The sequence below is a fragment of the Salmo trutta genome, chromosome 35, assembly GCF_901001165.1.
Source record: "Salmo trutta chromosome 35, fSalTru1.1, whole genome shotgun sequence".
Taxonomy (NCBI): domain Eukaryota; kingdom Metazoa; phylum Chordata; class Actinopteri; order Salmoniformes; family Salmonidae; genus Salmo; species Salmo trutta.
The window spans coordinates 4,192,817-4,212,242 of NC_042991.1; the positions used below are offsets into that span (position 1 = coordinate 4,192,817).

At 42.9% G+C, this 19,426-nt stretch overlaps 1 protein-coding gene across 3 annotated transcripts in view; it reads left to right on the top strand.

Moving 5' to 3' along the window:
* LOC115174471 (ATPase family AAA domain containing 2B) overlaps window positions 1–19,426 on the top strand; it is a 156,562-nt gene that overhangs the window by 17,330 nt on the left and 119,806 nt on the right. Inside the window, exons 1-9 of one of the 3 annotated variants that reach the window (XM_029733018.1) lie at window positions 11,312–11,806; window positions 17,352–17,506; window positions 17,667–17,698; window positions 17,837–17,969; window positions 18,192–18,288; window positions 18,397–18,514; window positions 18,637–18,777; window positions 19,020–19,095; window positions 19,214–19,315. In XM_029733018.1, coding sequence (XP_029588878.1) covers window positions 11,789–11,806; window positions 17,352–17,506; window positions 17,667–17,698; window positions 17,837–17,969; window positions 18,192–18,288; window positions 18,397–18,514; window positions 18,637–18,777; window positions 19,020–19,095; window positions 19,214–19,315 — 872 coding nt within the window. In that variant the 5' untranslated portion in view covers window positions 11,312–11,788. The other 2 variants (XM_029733017.1, XM_029733019.1) reach the window with 2 other exon arrangements.

Consider the following 19,426-nt stretch of genomic DNA (forward strand, 5'->3'; position numbering starts at 1 on the left):
GGAGCATCAAATCGCAGTATCAAATCATAATGCATATAGAATTGTTAGAATTGCAATATATATACACACACACACACACACACACACACTACATGACCAAAGGTATGTGGACAACTGCTCGTCAAATATCTCATTCCAAAATCATGGGCATTAATATGGAGTTGATTCCCCTTTACTGCTATAATAGCCTCCACTCTTCTGGGAAGGCTTTCCACTAGAGGTTGGAACATTGCTGTGGGGACTTGCTTCCATTCAGCCACGAGCATTCATGATGTTGGGCACTGGTTGGGAGATTAGGCCTGGTTCAGTCTGTGTTCCAATTCATCCCAAAGGTGTCTGATGGAGTTGAGGTTAGGGCTCTGTGCATGGCAGTCAAGTTCTTCCACACCAATCTCGACAAACCATTTCTGTATGGACGTCGCTTTGTGCACGGGTACATTGTCATGCTGAAACGGGAAAGGGCCTTCCCCAAACTGTTGCCACAAAGTTGGAAGCACAGAATAGTCTACAATGACATTGTATGCTGTAGCGTTAAGATTTCCTGTCAGTTGAACTAAGGGGCCTAGCCCGAACCATGAAAAACAGCCCCAGACCATTATTCCTCCTCCACCAAACTTTACAGTTGGCACTATGCATTGGGGCAGGTAGCATTCTCTTGGCATCTGCCAAACCAAGATTCGGCAGTTAGACTGCCAGATAGTGAAGCGTGAGTCATCACTCCAGAGAACACGTTTCCACTGCTCCAGAGTCCAATGGTGGCCATCTTTACGCCACTCCAGCCGACGCTTGGCATTGCGCATAGTGATCTTAAGCTTGTGTGTGGCTGCTCGGCCATGGAAACCTATTTCCTGAGGCTCCCAACGAACAGTTCTTGAGCTGACGTTGCTTCCAGAGGCAGTTTGGAACTCGGCAGTGAGTGTTGCAACCAAGGATGTTGATGGTGTCGGAGGAGATGGCTGCCATTTTATGGTCCCCTAACCAATCGTGCTATTGTTCGTGTTTTTTTGCGTTATTTGTAACTTTTGTACATAATGTTTCTGCCACCGTCTATTATGACTGAAAGAGCTTCTAGATCTCAGGACAGTGATTACTCACTCCGTGCTGGAAGATTTCTTTTCCCCCCCATCATATTTTGGTCAAACTATCCCCAATTCAATGGAATTGCAACCCTCTACATGCACAGTGCATTCTTCCATCACATGTGCAGTGCACTCTTCCATTACTTGTAAAGCTGATTCTCAAGATCTTGCACACTAATGAGATGCTATTGAGCCCACACTACTACACTGTCTGAGTCAAGGACTACATGCTTTCTGGTAAGTTTTGATTAGAATACTGGGTGGGGTGAAATTATTTTTTGTTAACTCGTAAATAGTAGCCTATAGCAAAGTGTGTTTAAATAATTTCTAACTTGGTAACAATTTCTGCTAGTTAGTTTTTGCTACCATGTGGGTTTTCGCTTGCTTCAGCCTGCTAACTGAGGAGTGTTAATTCACCTGTTTCCATACATGTTTCTTTTGAAAACATTTATCTTACAAAGGAGTTGTTTAATCTAACTGCTTCACTATTTATCTGTACATGGAATTGTTTTTGTTTTTTTTACTCATTTTTTTTCCTGATATGTGGAGACATTTCACTGCAGCTAATGTAGAAGGAAAAGCTGTGTACATTTGCAAATATGTGTATGCAACTGGTTCACCTCTGATGCTCACAGGCAATGTGTATTGGAAGAGATTTCTGAATGTTCTTCACCCAGCATACACCCCTCCAACCAGACATGCTTTATCTACTCATTAAAATAAAAAAATATATGTTTAACCAGGTAGGCCAGTTGAGAACAAGTTCTCATTTACAACTGCGACCTGGCCAAGATAAATCAAAGCAGTGCAACAAAAATGACAGTTACACATGGGATAAACAAACGTACAGTCAAAAACACAATAGAAAAATCTGTATACAGTGTGTGCAAATGAAGTAAGGAGGTAAGGCAATAAATAGGCCAATAGTGGGGAAGTAATTACAATTGAGCAATTTACACTGGAGTAATATATGTGCAAGTAGAAATACTGGTGTGCAAAAGAGCAGAAAAACAAATATGGGGATGAGGTAGGTAGTTGGATGCAGGATTTGCTGGATGCAGAGTTCAAGTGAAGGTCAAGCAAATCATAGAGAAAGCAGACTATTGCAATCATCTCTGATGGGTGGTTGAATCTTCATGGGCAAGGAATAATAAACTACATAATCTCCACCCTTCAACCAGTATTCTACAAGAGCACAGACACAAGTGACAACAGACACATTGTTCTCTACATTGCAGATGAGCTGAAGGCAGTCAATGACCTTTGACCACAGAAGGTATTTGCACTGGTGACAGACAATGCTGCGAACATGAAGGAATCCTACCCTCACATCACACCCACTGGCTGTGCTGCTCATGCATTGAATCTGCTCCTCAAGGACATCATGGCATTGAAAAAAATGGATACAAGAGAGCCAAGAAAATGGTTAGGTATGTGAAGGGTCATCAAGTTTTAGCAGCAATCTATCTCACCAAGCAAAGTGAGAAGAATAAGAGCACCACATTGAATCTTCCCAGCAACACCCATGTTTGACAGTCTCCTGGAGGGGAAGGAGTCTCCAAGAAATGGCCATATCAGTCTGCCGACATTGACAGCCCCATCAAGAGGATCCTCCTCGATGGTTTATATCGGGAGAGAGTGGTAAGCAGCCTGAAACTCCTGAAACCTACAGCAGTAGCCATTGCATGAATTGAGGGAGACAATGCCATCCTGTCTGATGTTCAGACTCTGCTTGCAGATGTAAGAGAATACATCTCTACTGCCCTGCCAACTTCACTGTTGCTCCAAGCAGAGGCATCTGCAGTTCTGAAATGCATCATAAAGCGTGAAGACTTCTGCCTGAAGCCCATTCACGCTGCAGCGTACATTTTGGACCCCAAGTATGCTGGCAAGAGAATCCTGTCTGGTGCAGAGATCAACAAGGCCTATGGTGTCATCACCACTGTGTATCGCCACCTTGGCCTGGATGAGGGCAAGGTTTTTGGCAGTCTGGCGAAGTACACTTCCAAGCAAGGGCTTTGGTGTAGAGATGCAATATGGCAGTCGTGCCAACATATCTCATCAGCCACCTAGTGGAAGGGACTATGTGGATCTGAGGCTCTTTCCCCTTTTGCCTTAATCATCCTCCAAATCCCACCATCAGCAGCCGCCTCAGAGCGCAACTGGTTCTTGTTTGGGGACACACACCAAAGCACGCAACAGGCTGACCGATACAAGGGTTGAAAAATCCAGGCAAATTTGTGGCTTTTTGAGCCTGACAACGAGCCATCTTCAACAAGGTTGGGAAGTGACAGTGAAGATGAGGCCTCAGCCTAATGTTCAAGAGGTGGGCATTGAGGAGGTCCAGGGAGAAGACATGGAAGATGAGAGGAAGATAATCAGCTAGAAACTAAAGCTTTGGTCATTTTACAGATGTATGTAAAAACATTTTTTGGGAGATGCGATGGATCATTGGGGATCATTCAATATTCCCTTTATTTTGTTCAGTGAAATCATCCCATGTGAAGTGTCAACTCGTTTAATTAATTAAAGTTTAATTCGTAAATAAATTGTTTTTTATTTCTATTGGAAGGATTTAATTTGCAATTGTCTACTTATAAGGTAAAAGGTTTGTTTCTGTCTCCATATGATATGGTAAATATATCCAAAGCAAAAAACATCTACATTTAAATGGTATTCATATTAATTTGCATATATTCCCGCTAATTCCCATGGAAAGTTTCCACGTCTGAATATTCCCCAAAATGTGCAACCCTAATCACAAGACGTAATGTAAAAAAATAAGACATTGTTCATTGTAATACTTTGTTGTGTCCGTACCAGTCATCACTGCAGCCCCATCAGTGCCCAGGCCGTACAATCTCTCTGTTGGTGTCTTTTTGATGTGCAGCACCACCTTGATGGCGATAACAATGGTGTCTGCCTTGCCATCAGGGACTGACACCAGGTCCACAAAGTAGTTGTAAAGGTGTCCCTCTTGGTCCTTGTATCTGGAAAACATACAAAAATCCATACACAAATGCATTATTACTCATGGATGACTGTAGAATATCACAATAAAAAATTTCTGTAACTTGTATTGCAATAATACCTGACATGTAAATCCAGCTGCTTATTAGTTGCCACATCTGTAGTTTCTTCAGCCTCCAGGTCAATGGGTACAGATGTCTGGATGACATGGAGCATCCACAACCTGAGCCAGAATCTTAAACATTTTGTCCACTATTATGTGTGACCTGCAGTTTGGCAAGAAGACAATCTTCAAGTAAATGAGAACAATTTGAAATAAGTCTGGTGACATTTTAAATTTCAAGTGAAGAAAATATGAACAAAAATACACAATTGTGGAGCCCTCGTTCACATTGAGCTTTGTGAAATAGTCACAATTCAGCAAGGTCCAGCAGTTCTGGAAAGTTTGTGTGATGGGCCTGCTCCTGCTTTGTTAGATGGTGCAGACATTTAAAGCCCCCAGTGAGGCCTCGTGCTCAAGCACTGTGGTTGGCTCAAATGCAACCATGATTGAGGAGCCTGTGAACAGCTACGGGCATAATGCGTTATTATCGAGCCAAAGTTAGTGCACAATATGAGACATCTTTTAAATTAGAAATGGGAGGATCCAATAGAACACTCTTTACCTTATGCCAGCATTCCATGAGCCCTCACACTTTCCATGTGGTGCTCTGGTCCCTGGGTGCCGGTTAATATAGTTACTCTGATGAATCTGGGCCCCTATTTCAATTAAAGGGCGCTTTGACGCACCCCTCTAAGCAGCTTGCTTATGTTGACGGCACAGGTGGCAGAACATTCCTAGACGCGATGTAGAGTGTAGTTTAGTGAAATTACTGGTGTTTGGGGCAATACCTATTACAGCTAACAAGCATTACAACGCTACACATAATGATGTAGACTAGTACAGACTAAATATGCAACATTTTTTTTTGGCCCTTAGTCCGATTTCCTTTAATTGGGCTACCATGCGGCGTATTATTTCGCCACAGCTTCAGTCTGTCAATTTTAAGCCACTTTGGGTACTATCCGGGTTGGCGGTGGTGCTCACTTTGTCTTACTCCTGTCTCCTCCTCCTCCTTGCATCTACTCTTCTGCTCTCCTCGTATTCTCCTTCCATCTCCCCTCCTGGCTCTCTCCTCTGCTCCACTCTGTCCCTCATGCATCTCTACCTCACTCCTGGGATTCTGCCTCTTCTCTGTCTAGGAAAGTAAGCCATACCCTTGTTATAAAAATGATAGCTTAAGCTTTTAAGGAGTTGGCTAACTAAAGAAAGTTTCATTTAATTCAGGCTGATTTGATGTTATCTAGCAAAGTTAACGTTACCTGACACTCTTGTCCCTGCTCCCCCTTTCTCTTTCGCTGCTGTGGCTGGAAATATTTAAAACTCATCTGAGGAAAAAAAAAAAAAATCAAATTCAGATAAATGTAGCTATCTTGCTTGCACTTGATACAGTTCCAAACGAACTAGCTAAAGTTAGCTAACTTGCTTGACTAGTTACGTTGGTTTCTGTCATCAACAAAGTTGTGGATATTCTATAGCGAATTGCCGTTTCAATTGTGGCAGCAATATTATAGATGGAAATTGTTTGAGTTTTTAGGTTGTAGCTAGCTTATGTAGTTGACTAGCTAACGTTAGTTAAACAAACACGCTAACGTACCTTTCTTGCAGTTTCTCACGCAGGTGCACTCTGAGGTAATTCAAGTGAATTGTGTTTTGTGCTGCAGAGCTTCTGTATGGCGCACTGGTCACTCGCACACTGGTCCCTGGTGTGCCGTTTCTCGCGCAGGTGCATTCTGAAGTGATTCAAGTGAATTGTGTTTCGGGCTGCAGAGCAACTATCAATCCCTGGTGCACTGTTTCTTGAGTTGCAGGCTGCCTGCCACAGCTCACATAGATAACCTTCTTTTTACCAAGAAAAGCGAATGCTTTACAGAACTTTATTGAAACTATTTTTGGTAGAAATAGGATGTTTCTTTTGGTGTGGCGGCACTGACTCTGCCTTGGCGCAGCAGCACACTTATGAATGGCGAGGGAACACTGGTGTGAGGTTAGTCTAGTGAGTGTACATCAAGCCTGTGCTAGAGTCAGTGCAAAAATAATAATAAAAGTAGGGGTCAGCTAGTCCCAGCTTGCTGTGTGGTATCAGAGAACAGTCTGACTTGGGTGGCTGGAGTTTTTGTCAATGTTTTTGTTCTTCCTCTATACCAGGTGGTGTTAGAGGTCTTGGATGGCAGGAAGCTCTGCCCCAGTGATGTGCTGGGACATTTCACTGGCAACATTTTACTGGACATTTTGAGATCTGCCAGACCCACATGCATTGAGTGCGTAACCTGACAGGTCTCTGGTCGTTGTGTGCTTGTAAACAAACACCATGTGACAGATGATTGGGGACTACCGTAAGAGACAATTTATGCTTGATCTGAAAATGTGGTCAGACGCGGTATGGATTGTGTGACACATGCAGAGCTCCCAGATGCACGTAGAGGCCAACTTAAGCTCCGGACCGCATTGTTGTGCGCCTGTCAAATTTTGTAACAATGTGGAGCGCTTCATATAGCTCTCACTTGCCCTCCATTTGGCAAATCTGACCATAATTCTATCCTCCTGATTCCTGCTTACAAGCAAAAACTTAAGCAAGAAGTACCAGTGACTTGCTAAATATGAAAGGGGTCAGATGACGTGGATGCTACGCTACAGGACTGTTCTGCTAGCACAGACCGGAATATGTTCTGGGATTCATCCGATGGCATTGAGGAGTTTACCACCTCAGTCATCGGCTTCATCAATAAGTGCATCGACGACGTCGTCCCTACAGTGACCGTACGTACATATCCCAACCAGAAGCCATGGATTACAGGCAACATCCACATCGAGTTAAAGGCTAGAGCTGCCACTTTCAAGGAGCGGGACACTAATCCGGACGCTTATAAGAAATCCAGCTACGCCCTCAGACAAACCAACAAACAGGCAAAACTTCAATACAGATTAAGATTGAATCCTACTACACTGGCTCTGATGCTCGTCGGATGTGGCATGGCTGAAAAACTATTACGGACTACAAAAGTAAACCCAGCCGTGAGCTGCCCAGTGACGCGAGCCTACCAGACAAACTAAATGCCTTTTTATGCTCGCTTCGAGGCAAGCAACACTGAAACATTTATTTTATTTAGCCTTTATTTAACCAGGCAAGTCAGTTAACCTGTTATGGATAGGGGGCAGTATTTTCACGGCCGGATAAAAAACGTGCCCGATTTTAATCTGATTATTACTCCTGCCCAGAAACTAGAATATGCATATAATTATTAGCTTTGGATAGAAACCACTCAAGTTTCTAAAACTGTTTGAATGGTGTCTGTGAGTATAACAGAACTCATTTGGCAGGCCAAAACCTGAGAAGATTCTGTACAGGAAGTACCCTGTCTGACCATTTCTTGGCCTTCTTGATCATCTCTATCCAAAACGGGGGATCTCTGCTGTTACGTGACACTTTCTACGGCTCCCATGGGCTCTCAGAAGGCGGCAAAAAGCTGAATGGTGGCTTGGCAGGCCCGTTTGGATAGTGGTCGGTCAGAGTACTATGAGACTGAGGCGCGTGCACGAGTCGACTCCATGTTTACTTTCTCTCTCTTTGAACGAAAACAACCACTCCCGGTCGGAATATTATCGCTTTTTTACGAGAAAAATGGCATAAAAATGGATTTTAAACAGCGGTTGACATGCTTCGAAGTACGGTAATGGAATATTTAGAATTTTTTTGGCGCGTAACCCTTCGTCACCCTTGGATAGTGTCTTGAACGCACAAACAAAACGCCACTATTTGGATATAACTATGGATTATTTGGAACCAAACCAACATTTGTTATTGTAGTAGAAGTCCTGGGAGTGCATTCTGACGAAGAACAGGAAAGGTAATCAAACTTTTCTAATCCAGGCACTTGTCATCTCCCGTCTGGATTACTGCAACTCGCTGTTGGCTGGGCTCCCTGCCTGTGCCATCAAACCCCTACAACTCATCCAGAACGCCGCAGCCCGTCTGGTGTTCAACCTTCCCAAGTTCTCTCACGTCACCCCGCTCCTCCGCTCTCTCCACTGGCTTCCAGTTGAAGCTCGCATCCGCTACAAGACCATGGTGCTTGCCTACGGAGCTGTGAGGGGAACGGCACCTCCGTACCTTCAGGCTCTGATCAGGCCCTACACCCAAACAAGGGCACTGCGTTCATCCACCTCTGGCCTGCTCGCCTCCCTACCTCTGAGGAAGCACAGTTCCCGCTCAGCCCAGTCAAAACTGTTCGCCGCTCTGGCACCCCAATGGTGGAACAATCTCCCTCACGATGCCAGGACAGCGGAGTCAATCACCACCTTCCGGAGACACCTGAAACCCCACCTCTTTAAGGAATACCTGGGATAGGATAAAGTAATCCTTCTAACCCCCCCCCCCACCTTTAAAGGATTTAGATGCACTATTGTAAAGTGTTTGTTCTACTGGATATTATAGGTGAATGCACCAATTTGTAAGTCGCTCTGGATAAGAGCGTCTGCTAAATGACTTAAATGTAAATGTAGTAAATCGGAGTTTGGTGAGGGTCAAACTTGGTGGGTGTAAAAATAGCTAGCCTGTGATGGCGTGCGATCTACTCAGAATATTGCAAAATGTGCTTTCACCGAAAAGCTATTTTAAAATCGGACATAGCGAGTGCATAAAGGAGTTCTGTATCTATAATTATTAAAATAATTTGTTTTTTGTGAACGTTTATCGTGAGTAATTTAGTAAATTCACCGGAAGTGTTCGGTGGGAATGCTAGTTCTGAACGTCACATGCTAATGTAAAAAGCTGGTTTTTGATATAAATATGAACTTGATTGAACAAAACATGCATGTATTGTATAACATAATGTCCTAGGCGTGTCATCTGATGAAGATCATCAAAGGTTAGTGCTGCATTTAGCTGTGGTTTTGTTTTTTGTGACATTATATGCTAGCTTGAAAAATGGGTGTCTGATTATTTCTGGCTGGGTACTCTGCTGACATAATCTAATGTTTTGCTTTCGCTGTAAAGCCTTTTTGAAATCGGACAGTGTGGTTAGATAAAGGAGACTCTTGGTGTAAAATAGTCATATGTTTGAGGAATTTGTAATTCGCGCCACGCCTATCATTGGATATTGGAGCAGGTGTTCCGCTAGCGTAAAGTCTAGATGTAAGAGGTTAAGAACAAATTCTTATTTACAATGACAGCCTAGGAACAGTGGGTTAACTGCCTTGTTCAGGGGCAGAACGACAGATTTTTACCTTGTCAGCTCGGGGATTCGATCTAGCAACCTTTCGGTTACAGGCCCAACGCTAGGCTACCTGCCGCCCCGCATGGATGGGAGCACCAGCTGTTCTGGACAACTGGGATCACGCTCTCGGTAGCCAACGTGAGCAAGACCTTTAAACAGGTCAACGCTCACAAAGCCATGGGGCCAGACTGATTGCCAGGACGTGTTTTCAAAACATGCGCGGACCAACTGGCAAGTGTCTTCACTTACATTTTCAACCTCTCCCTGACCGAGTCTGTAATACCTACATATTTCAAGCAGATCACCATAGTCCGTGTGCCCAAGGAAGCGAAGGTAACCTGCCTAAATGATTACCGCCTGTAGCACTCATGACGGTAGCCATGAAGTGTTTTGAAAGGCTGGTCATGGCTTGCATCAACACCATCATCCCGGAAACTCTAGACCCACTCCAATTTGCGTACTGCCCCAATAGATCCACAGACGACGCAATCTCAATTGCACTCCACACTGCCCTTTCCTACCTGGAAAAAGGAACACTTATGTGAGAATGCTGTTCATTGACTACAGCTCAGCGTTCAACACCATAGTGCCCTCAAAGCTCATCACCAAGCTAAGGACCCTGGGACTAAACACCTCCCTCTGCCAATGGGTCCTGGACCTTCTGATGGGTCGCCCCAGATGGTAAGGGTAGGCAACAACACATCTTCCACGCTGATCCTCAACACGGGGGCTCCTCGGTTGCGTTCTTATTCCCCTTTACTCCCTGTTCACCCATGACTGCTTGGTCAGACACGACTCCAGCACCATCGTTAAGTTTGCTGACGACAACCGTGGTAGGCCTGATCAATGATGAGACAGTCTATAGGGAGGTCAGAGACCAGGCTGTGTGGTGCCAGGACAACAACCTCTCCCTCAATGTGAGCAAGACAAAGGAGCTGATCGTGGACTACAGGAAAAGGCGCACCGTACAGGCGCCATTAGTTTCAAGTTCCTTGGTATCCACATCACCAACAAACTAACATGGTCCAAACACACCAAGATAGTCATGAAGAGGGCACAACAACACCTTTTCCCCCTCAGGAGACTGAAAAGATTTGTTATGGGTCCCCAGATCTGCAAAGTGAAACGGTTGCATCAATTCCTGGTATGGCAACTGCTTGTCATCTGACCGTAAGGAGCTTCAGAGGGTAGTGCGTAATGCCCAGTACATCAGGACCTGTATACTACGTGGTGTCAGAGGAAGGCCCAAAGAATTACTGTTCTCTGCTATCGTACGGCAAGCGGTACCGGACCAACTGGCTCCTTAACAGCTTCTATCACAAGCCATAAGACTGCTGAACAATTCATCAAATGACCACCCAGACTATTTATGTTGCCCCCCCCCTCCATTTGTTTTTACGCTGCTGCTACGTGCTGTCTATTATCTATACATAGTCACTTTACCCATACCTACATGTACGAATTACCTCGACTAACCTGTACCCCCGCACATTGACTCGGTACCTGTACCCCCTGTATATAGCCTCGTTATTTAGTTTTTTATTATTTTGTTTTATTTTGTAAATATTTTCTTAACCAACAACGCAGTTCAAGAAAGAGTTAAGGGCTTGTAAGTAAGCATTTCAGGGTAAGGTCTACACCTGTTGTATTTGGCACATGTGACATACTATTTGATTGGTTGGTGGTAGGTGAGGGTTGGAGGTCCTGTATAAACATCAAGTCATTTCCGTAGCAAGTTCTTTCACAACAGCTCTGCTGCTCAGCGAAGTATGAATGCCTTGACTTTTGCAGAGGCCATACCACCATAAATGCAGACGTCGGATTGACCATGCAGCGCTTTTCCTCTGCTTCTCTGTTCACTCTTCATGCATATCTATTTCTCCGAAAGTAAAAATGTATATAATTTAGCAGTGATGGCGAGTGGGGACCCAGACCCTGATGAGTCTTTAGTTAGTTTTGTACATTGGAGCAGTGCGCAAAGCGAGCAATGTTGATACATTATATCATTTCATCGCCTGTTGTAACCATGAGCACAGACCAGTCTGACTAGTCTTTTCAAGTTCACTGTCATGCAGCCGCTGAGTGTCAGAGGGAAAATTGAGCAACACTTTGCGACAGGCATGCTTGCAGCTTTACAGCAAGGACAACGGCTTGAGTCTAGCCTAAATGGTTTAAAAGAATTAACCCATATTACCAGAGACCTTTTTTAAAAAAAAAATATATATCTATATTGATATTTGCACGCATTTTTATATAATTTCACAAACCATGTCGCGGGCAGTTTTTAAACTAATCTCGGGTCGTACATTTTTGGTTTGACAACAGCCAGTCTTGTTACCTAGCTAGCTAACAACCTGGTAACTTGACAGTAGGTTTAGGCACATTTCATTGGCACAAGAAGAAAGGAAAAGGCTCTGCTAGTCATGAGATGGGCTTCAAAGGTAGGATTCATATTGGCCTAATGTAAGCCTAAACTATATCAAACATCTATTTCTTTCTGGCGCTCCTTAAATTCTGTTTGGTGCCTAACGTTTTAAAAGTTGGGAGCAGTGTGTGTTTATGAGAGTGAGGGGAAGCGGTGTGTGAGGGAGTGTGTGTGTGTGTGTGTGTTAAATGTGAAGGTTTAAATGGGGTTTTCCCCTTTCTGACACAATGACATGCAGCTCAGTAAAAAAATATTTAATTTAGCAATGATGGCGAGTGGGGACCCAGACCCTGATGAGTCTTCTGTTAGATTTGTACATTGCTCGCTTTGCGCACTGCTCCAATGTTGAGACATTATATCATTTCATCACCTGTTGTAACCAAGAGAACATTGTCTAGACTACTCAAAAAAACAAAACAAAAATTACAGTAGGTTGCATACGTACTTCAAAGTAAAAGATCAACTGTCTTGTTCACCTGTAAATTTGACTGTTTGCAATACAGCAAAACTTGAAATATGTAGCTTATCTATTTACTAGGCTAACGTTACTATAAGCCCAATTAAATGAGAGATGCACGTGGTAATTTGTTGTATGGCTACTTCAGGAATATGAACCCATAGATTCCTATGTTCAATTAATTTAGATTCCAAAAATAAAATGCATAGATTTTCACTCTTCTCACTAACGGCAAATGGCTGCATCTAGGGCTGTGATGGTCATGGGATTTTGAGTGAAGGTAATTGGCCAGCCAGCGGTCATTGTAAAAACTGGTCAAATAGCAAAAAAAGACAACTGCATTTGCTGCCATAGAAATAGATTGAATAGAACGGGTGTCCCCATGCAAGCCAATGATGGCATAATGGGTGGCCATTGGTAGAAGCAAAGCAGGAATTAAAAGCAGGAAATGTTGATTCAACTCAACTACAAAAAATACATTCGATTGCATGTGCAACATCAATTAACACCATTTGAACTAACATTCTACATTACAATGGAAATTATTGCATTAGGTTACCAGGCAGCCATTGTGAGTGAACCCATGAGTTTACCAGTCAAATTGCCAGGGTTATAGTTTCTAAGGCCGTTCTATTCATTTTATTTGTATGTGCTGCGTGGAGGGGAGCAAGACTCATTGGCTACACCTTGCTTGTTTTAGCAAGGAGCAACAACGTGTCATGTTAATCCTTTAATTGGCACACCAATAAATTCATATCAAACAATTATTTTTCTGAAAACTGTATTTAGCCTTAATATAGGCCAGAAATGATTTTTTAAATTTTATTTGCATGACTTAAAATTTGATAGATACCGAATCGCAAGCATCTCAACCAGCCAGTTGATTTGCCCAATTAGGGTAAACTCATTTTCTATTGGAATTTGCATAGGCTTTTTAAATAATCATAACCTATGACACATTAATTAACATTAGGTCTGCTTCAATTACTTAATGGAAGACAGGCCTAGTTAAATTAGGAATGATATCAAATATGAATAAAACATGACACATTTGTGTCAATATGAATATTCAAATATACAGTACCAGTCAAAAGTTTGGACAATCCTACTCATTCCTGGGTTTTTCTTTATTTTTACAATTTTATACATCAAATCTATGAAATAACACATATGGAATCATGTAGTAAGCAAAAAAGTGTTAAACAAATCATATATTTGATGCCTATGTGCAAACTCTAATATGCATATGGGGTGTTTTGAATTAATCATCACCTTAGAAAGCCTGTCCATATTGATTACACTGTTTCAACCTGCTGTTGAACTTCATTCTTCAAGTTGATCATTACAGTGAGGTGAGTTTTAAAAGATTGATAGGCTGTTTTGATGGTGTTTGATGTGATTTCCGATTGCATTTGCACAGTTCTCAAGTGAGACATGCGATTGTGCATTTAATGCTTAATAATAAAAGTGCCTTTTTCTGGCTCACGCACAGCCTATGTATGCCAGTTAGGCTCTACACTAGTTATAAAGCGGATTGATGTACTTAATTTGATGAAGTTATTTGGTCACTTTAGTTCTGATACAAGCCTCATTAAAACATATAGGTCTATGGGCTAGGCTACATGAGGTGTGCTACTATGATTTGAAAAGCCGCAAAAAAAAAGGCAAGCCGTTTCTTGCCTTACTGCGCATGCTGGGTCTTATTCACAAGTAATAATACATCATTCACAATTGATAGGCTAATGTCACACATCAGGATATTCTTAATTTAATGTTGTCTTTACAAATACTAAATAATGTGTGAAATTAGTTTTGATTTAGAATGGACCATACATGTCATCTACAGTATCTACTTAAATAGCGACGGGAGGATGCTGTTCCCATGGTTCATTTTCATGCAGGCCAGATAGGCTATACTCTTGTTGTAAAGCGAAGCTATGTGCTTAATATTAGGTAAGTTGATGAGTAAATATAGTTGGCCTAGCCTATAGAAAGCTGATGGGATCCTCTTTTTAATAGAGGCCAATAACTGTTTTCTCACGCAATTGCGTAGCCTATATAAACGTTGCACAACATGAGCTCATGGGCTCTCATAGTGTTGGATTTTATTTTCTAAAACATTTGCATTTATGTCAGTGACTAGAGGGACAATAAAAAGCTGATTTCCAGACAGTTGGCAAGTTTGGTAGTAATGACCATCGGCAGCATCAGAGCTGGGAGAAGCCTAATTATAACTGTCACGTGGAATTTGACTGCGGTCATGACGTGATCGCCGGTGTGGCGGTAATGCGGTCACTGTAACAGCCCTAGGGGAGGGGGGTCAAAAAAGGGGATGTCACAATTCTGCTTGTACACTTGTTTACATGGATATGCTTCTTAATAAAACGTATTTGAAACAAGTCATTACACTTTGTTATTGTTATGGCATTTCATTATTATTATTATTCAAGTTATGTATTTCGGGCCTATTAATAAATGCCAGGTTGTAAAGAATCTGTCACATTTCTATAATGACAACATTAATTGAGTCAAAATAAAGATGTATGCCTACTTTGTCCTCATCTGTTAGCTTTTCTGCATATACAAAAATTAAATACATATCCTATTTCGACACACACAACCATTCAAACAAAGGCCGATGGGTTATTCTCCACTATTCCCGAAATATTTGCATAATGTCACAAACCCTGTGGCTGCGGTCATTCGATGGCATTGGCATATGTTTTTCATAGAGAGTTGAATAATGTAGCCTAAGCTACTGTAAATTATGAGGAACGTTTTGATTCTCATTAACGAGGTGACGTCCAGATAGACTACCGTAGGAAACTTTCTGAATGGACATGTAGAGAGAATCGCCAAACTCACACACGCACACCCCCAGTAAAAGCACCCGTCAATCAAAAAAACCTGGGCCTACCTTAGGCTTGCGTAAAGTAGGCTATAACACGGAACCCAAACCGGCTGCGCGCGTGCGCTATCGTGCGTACATTTATTTTATCCCCCTACACCAAACGCGATCATGACACGCAGGTTAAAATATCAAAACAAACTCTGAACTAATGACATTCATTTGGGGACAGGTCGAAAAGCATTAAGCATGTATGGCAATTTAGCTTGCACTTGCTAGCTAATTTGTCCTGGGATATAAACATTGTTGTTATTTTACCTGAAATGCACAAGGTCCTCTACTCCGACAATTAATCCACACATAAAACGGCCAACCGACTCGTTTCTAGTCATCTCTCCTCCTTCCAGGCTTTTTCATCTTTTAACTTGTACGGTGATTGGCATCTACACTTTAATACTATTACCATGACAACCGGCAGAACAGTTCGTCTTTCAATCACCCACGTGGGTATAACCAATGAGATGGCACGTGGGTACCTGCTTCTATAAACCAATGAGGAGATGGGAGAGGCAGGACTTGCAGTGCGATCTGCGTCAGAAATAGGAATGACTTCTATTTTAGCCCTTGGCAACGCAGACGCTCGTTGGCGCTTGCGAGCAGTGTGGGTGCACTAATTGAATAACATATATTCCTAAATTGATTTTGCAACGCGAGCAGTGTAGTCAGGGTATTAGATAATGAACTGACAAGCAAAGTATGAAGGGGATAGCAATGCGATAGTATGAAGATGACATTGAGAATCATTCAAATAGAAACAAATACACATGCAACATATCCATAGCCTATTCATCAGCTACATTTAATATCGAGGCGAGAGTGTTGGGAAGATTTTTCAAATACTGTGAGGAACTATTATCATTTTGAATGGCTGTGTGAGTTAAAAAAAAACAAAATGGCTGAAGCCCAGCTGGGCACTTTCCTGCATTTGACATTTTCATGAAGCAGGCCAAGTACTTCTATGTGCGCTCAGGCAGGTGCTCTAAGGCAATATTAGCAGGACAGAGAAACCAGACATGCTCACATGGAGCGCGTAAATGATGGTATGAAATCAATCCCAAAATATTTATCACAAGCGTAGCAGGTTGTGAACTCTGCAAACAATGTTTCGACTCGAGAATGAGAATGGTAAATTACTGTAATTTAATACATGCATGAACATAAATTAATGTAACCAAATGACGGGGATTAACGGTAAATTGCCTGTTTTACAAACGGTAGGCTACCACATGGGCATTTTAATAGACAGACTAGGCTAACAAAACAATTGCTTATTAGTAAACACTCCCACTATTAAGAAGTGTATCTACATGATACGTGTTATTCCTCCCTCCCTCTTACCAATTCAACGGTGCTTTATTGGCATGGGAAACACGTTTATATTGCCAAAGCAAGTGGATTAAACAAAACTGAAAAAACCAAAGTACAGTAAACATTGCACTCTTAAAGGTTTCAAAAGGATAGACGTTTGAAATGTCATCAGCAATGTGCAGTGTTTTTAACAATGTGCAAATAGTTGTAGTACAAACAGTAGGGGAAGATAAGTAAACAGATAAATATTGGTTGTATTTACAATGTTTGTGCGCCACTGGTTGCCCTGTTTTCATGGCAATGGGTCATAAATCTTGCTGCTGTGATTGCACGTTGTGCTAACAGATACGGGAGTTTATCAATGTTTGTTTCCAAATTCATTGTGGGTCTGTGATCTGTGGGAAATAAGTGGTTCTAATATGGTAATACCTTTGGCAGGAAGTGCAGCTTAGTTTCCATCTCATTTTGTGGTCAATGGGCACATAGGCAGACTGTATCTAATTCAAGGACTTTCTTAATTATGGGTTTGTCACAGTGGTCAGGTATTCTGCTACTGTATACTTTCTGTTTAGGGCCGGATAGTGTTCCATTTGTAGATTTTTTTCCAGTGTGTTATAGTTTTCTCATAATTTGGTTGGGTCCAATTGTGTTACTGTTACTGTGTGTTTGAACAGAGCCCCAGAACCAGTTGGCTGAGGGGACACTTCTCTAGGTTAATCTCTCTGTAGGTGGAGTGTGTGGGCAGCTCTCACGCTCTCTCACTCTTTCGTGCTTTCTCCCTCTTTCGCGCTCGTTTTCGCGCTCTTGCTCTCTCCCGCTCTTTTGCGCCCGCTGTCCCCCGCTCTCCAATCTCCATCTCTCTAACCACTCTCTCTCCTCCCCTTTTAGAAGGATCCCAGTAGTGATGTGAGCAGTCCCAGCAGTCCTGGACTGTCCCCTCCCTCGAAGCGAACCCGTAGACAGACCAGCTCCAGCGACACCTCTCCCTCCCCCCAGGCCAAGGGCCAGAGGGTCTCCTGGGGCATGCCCACCTACCGCACCAGGTGAGCAGGCAAAAGAACAGCCTCTTTGACAGACAGTTCTGGGTTGAGTTCCTGTACTGGCCGTGTGGACTGGGTTCAGCCCCATCTGTTGACTGTGTCTGAGAATGGGGCAGTCTTTTCGTGCAATGTGTTTATATTTACACATCTCAATGTATTTCAGGTTGTCATCTGGCGCCCTGCAAAATGGAAATGGTAACGTCAACGTTTCCAAAGTTTTCATTTGTTATTTTAAGATCATGACAACATTATTTGTGTGTAGGTACAGTATTAGTTGGACTATTAGTTAGATGGGACCTCTTTATTTTGACCTGTTACCTCTGACCCCTGCAGCCCATAAGGATGAGGGGGCAGGAGACCACTCTCACATGAACGGCCATGTTGACCGGAAGAGGAGCTGCCAAGTGAGGAAGAGCCAGTTTGAACACCTCAACCAGAGCCTGCTGTTTGACCAGCTCGTCAACAGGTAACACACACACACACACACACTTCCCTATAGGAAGACGAGGCCTCAGACCTGGTAGTACCGGGGTGGAGATGGATGAACTGTAAAACAGAAAGCGAAGACGTCAGAGGTATGCGGTATGAATCGATACTGATGTGTGTTTGAAAATGTATGCACTCGCTCTAATCCAAAGCGATTTACAGTAGCGTCTGCTAAATGACTAAAATGTAAATGTATTGTCAGCACGGCGGAGGCAGTTCTTCAGGAAATGGACAACATCAGCAGCATCAGACAGAACAGGGAGGTGGAGAGACTCCGCATGTGGACAGACACTGAGGTGGTAAGTCTGTCAATCTGTATCATGCCATATGAAAGTGGGTTCCGAATTCGAGTTAGGTGTTAGCCAGACTAAGCTAAACGTGCGTATCCTCCACTCCTGATCTTCTAGGAAAACATGGACATGTATTCTTGTGTGAAGAGGAGGAAGGCGCTGCGCAGGAACACCTTTGGCATGCAGACACACCACAAAGCCATGAGCAAGACCGAATCGGAAGAGGGGACTGAAGGTTTGATTTAGTTTGGATTGCTTGTAAAGCTGTACAGGGACTTGGAGAGAACTGGAGCTTGTTGGTGTTGCTTGCGGTTCACAAGATGATATTTTCACAAACATATCTTGTTTACTTCTTAGAATCTCATGGTGAAGAAGAGGATGACGAAGCAGAGGAGGATGATGAAAGAGACGAGGCAGAGGAGGTTGGAGAGGGGAACGACAGACCGTACAACCTGAGACAACGCAAGACTGTACAGAGATACGAGGCGCCACCTATTGGTAAAGAAAAACATTGATTATTGTGTGATTTTTCTGCAACACTAAGGGTAGTTTCCTGGACCCAGATTTTCCGTTGAGTGTGCCTTATAGTAAAGGAGTAGTCTTTAATGTAGGTCTGGGAAACAGGCCCTCTGCCTGAAACGTTCCTTTTCCTGCATAAAACCATTTCCTGATATTGTCTTTGTTTTATACCTCTTGAGTGCTGCTGCTTTTAACATCTTGTCTCACTGAATGCATTCCAGAGCCCGTCAACAGAAAACAAACCAACCCCTCCCTCTTTGACACCCACAGATCCCCAGCAAGGAGAAGCCATATACGGTGGGTGTTGCTTCCCGCATGAAAAATAATTTCATAACACTGCTTACCTACACTACGTTGACATGGTCTAATATGGAGTGATTTGTCTTTTGTCCTCTTTTCCACTCCTCTGGTCCAGAGTGAAGAAGCATGCCATCCACAGTAGCGACACTACGTCGTCGTCTGACGAGGAAAGATTTGAGAGGAGGAAAAGCAAAAGCATGACCCGTGCCAGGAACAGGTGAATACCTCTCCACCGTCTCTGTCACTCACCTAGTGGATTTTGATATTAGATACAATTTAGTAATGGCTTTTCACTAGGTAAAATCACTTTCCATTCACCACTCGTCCT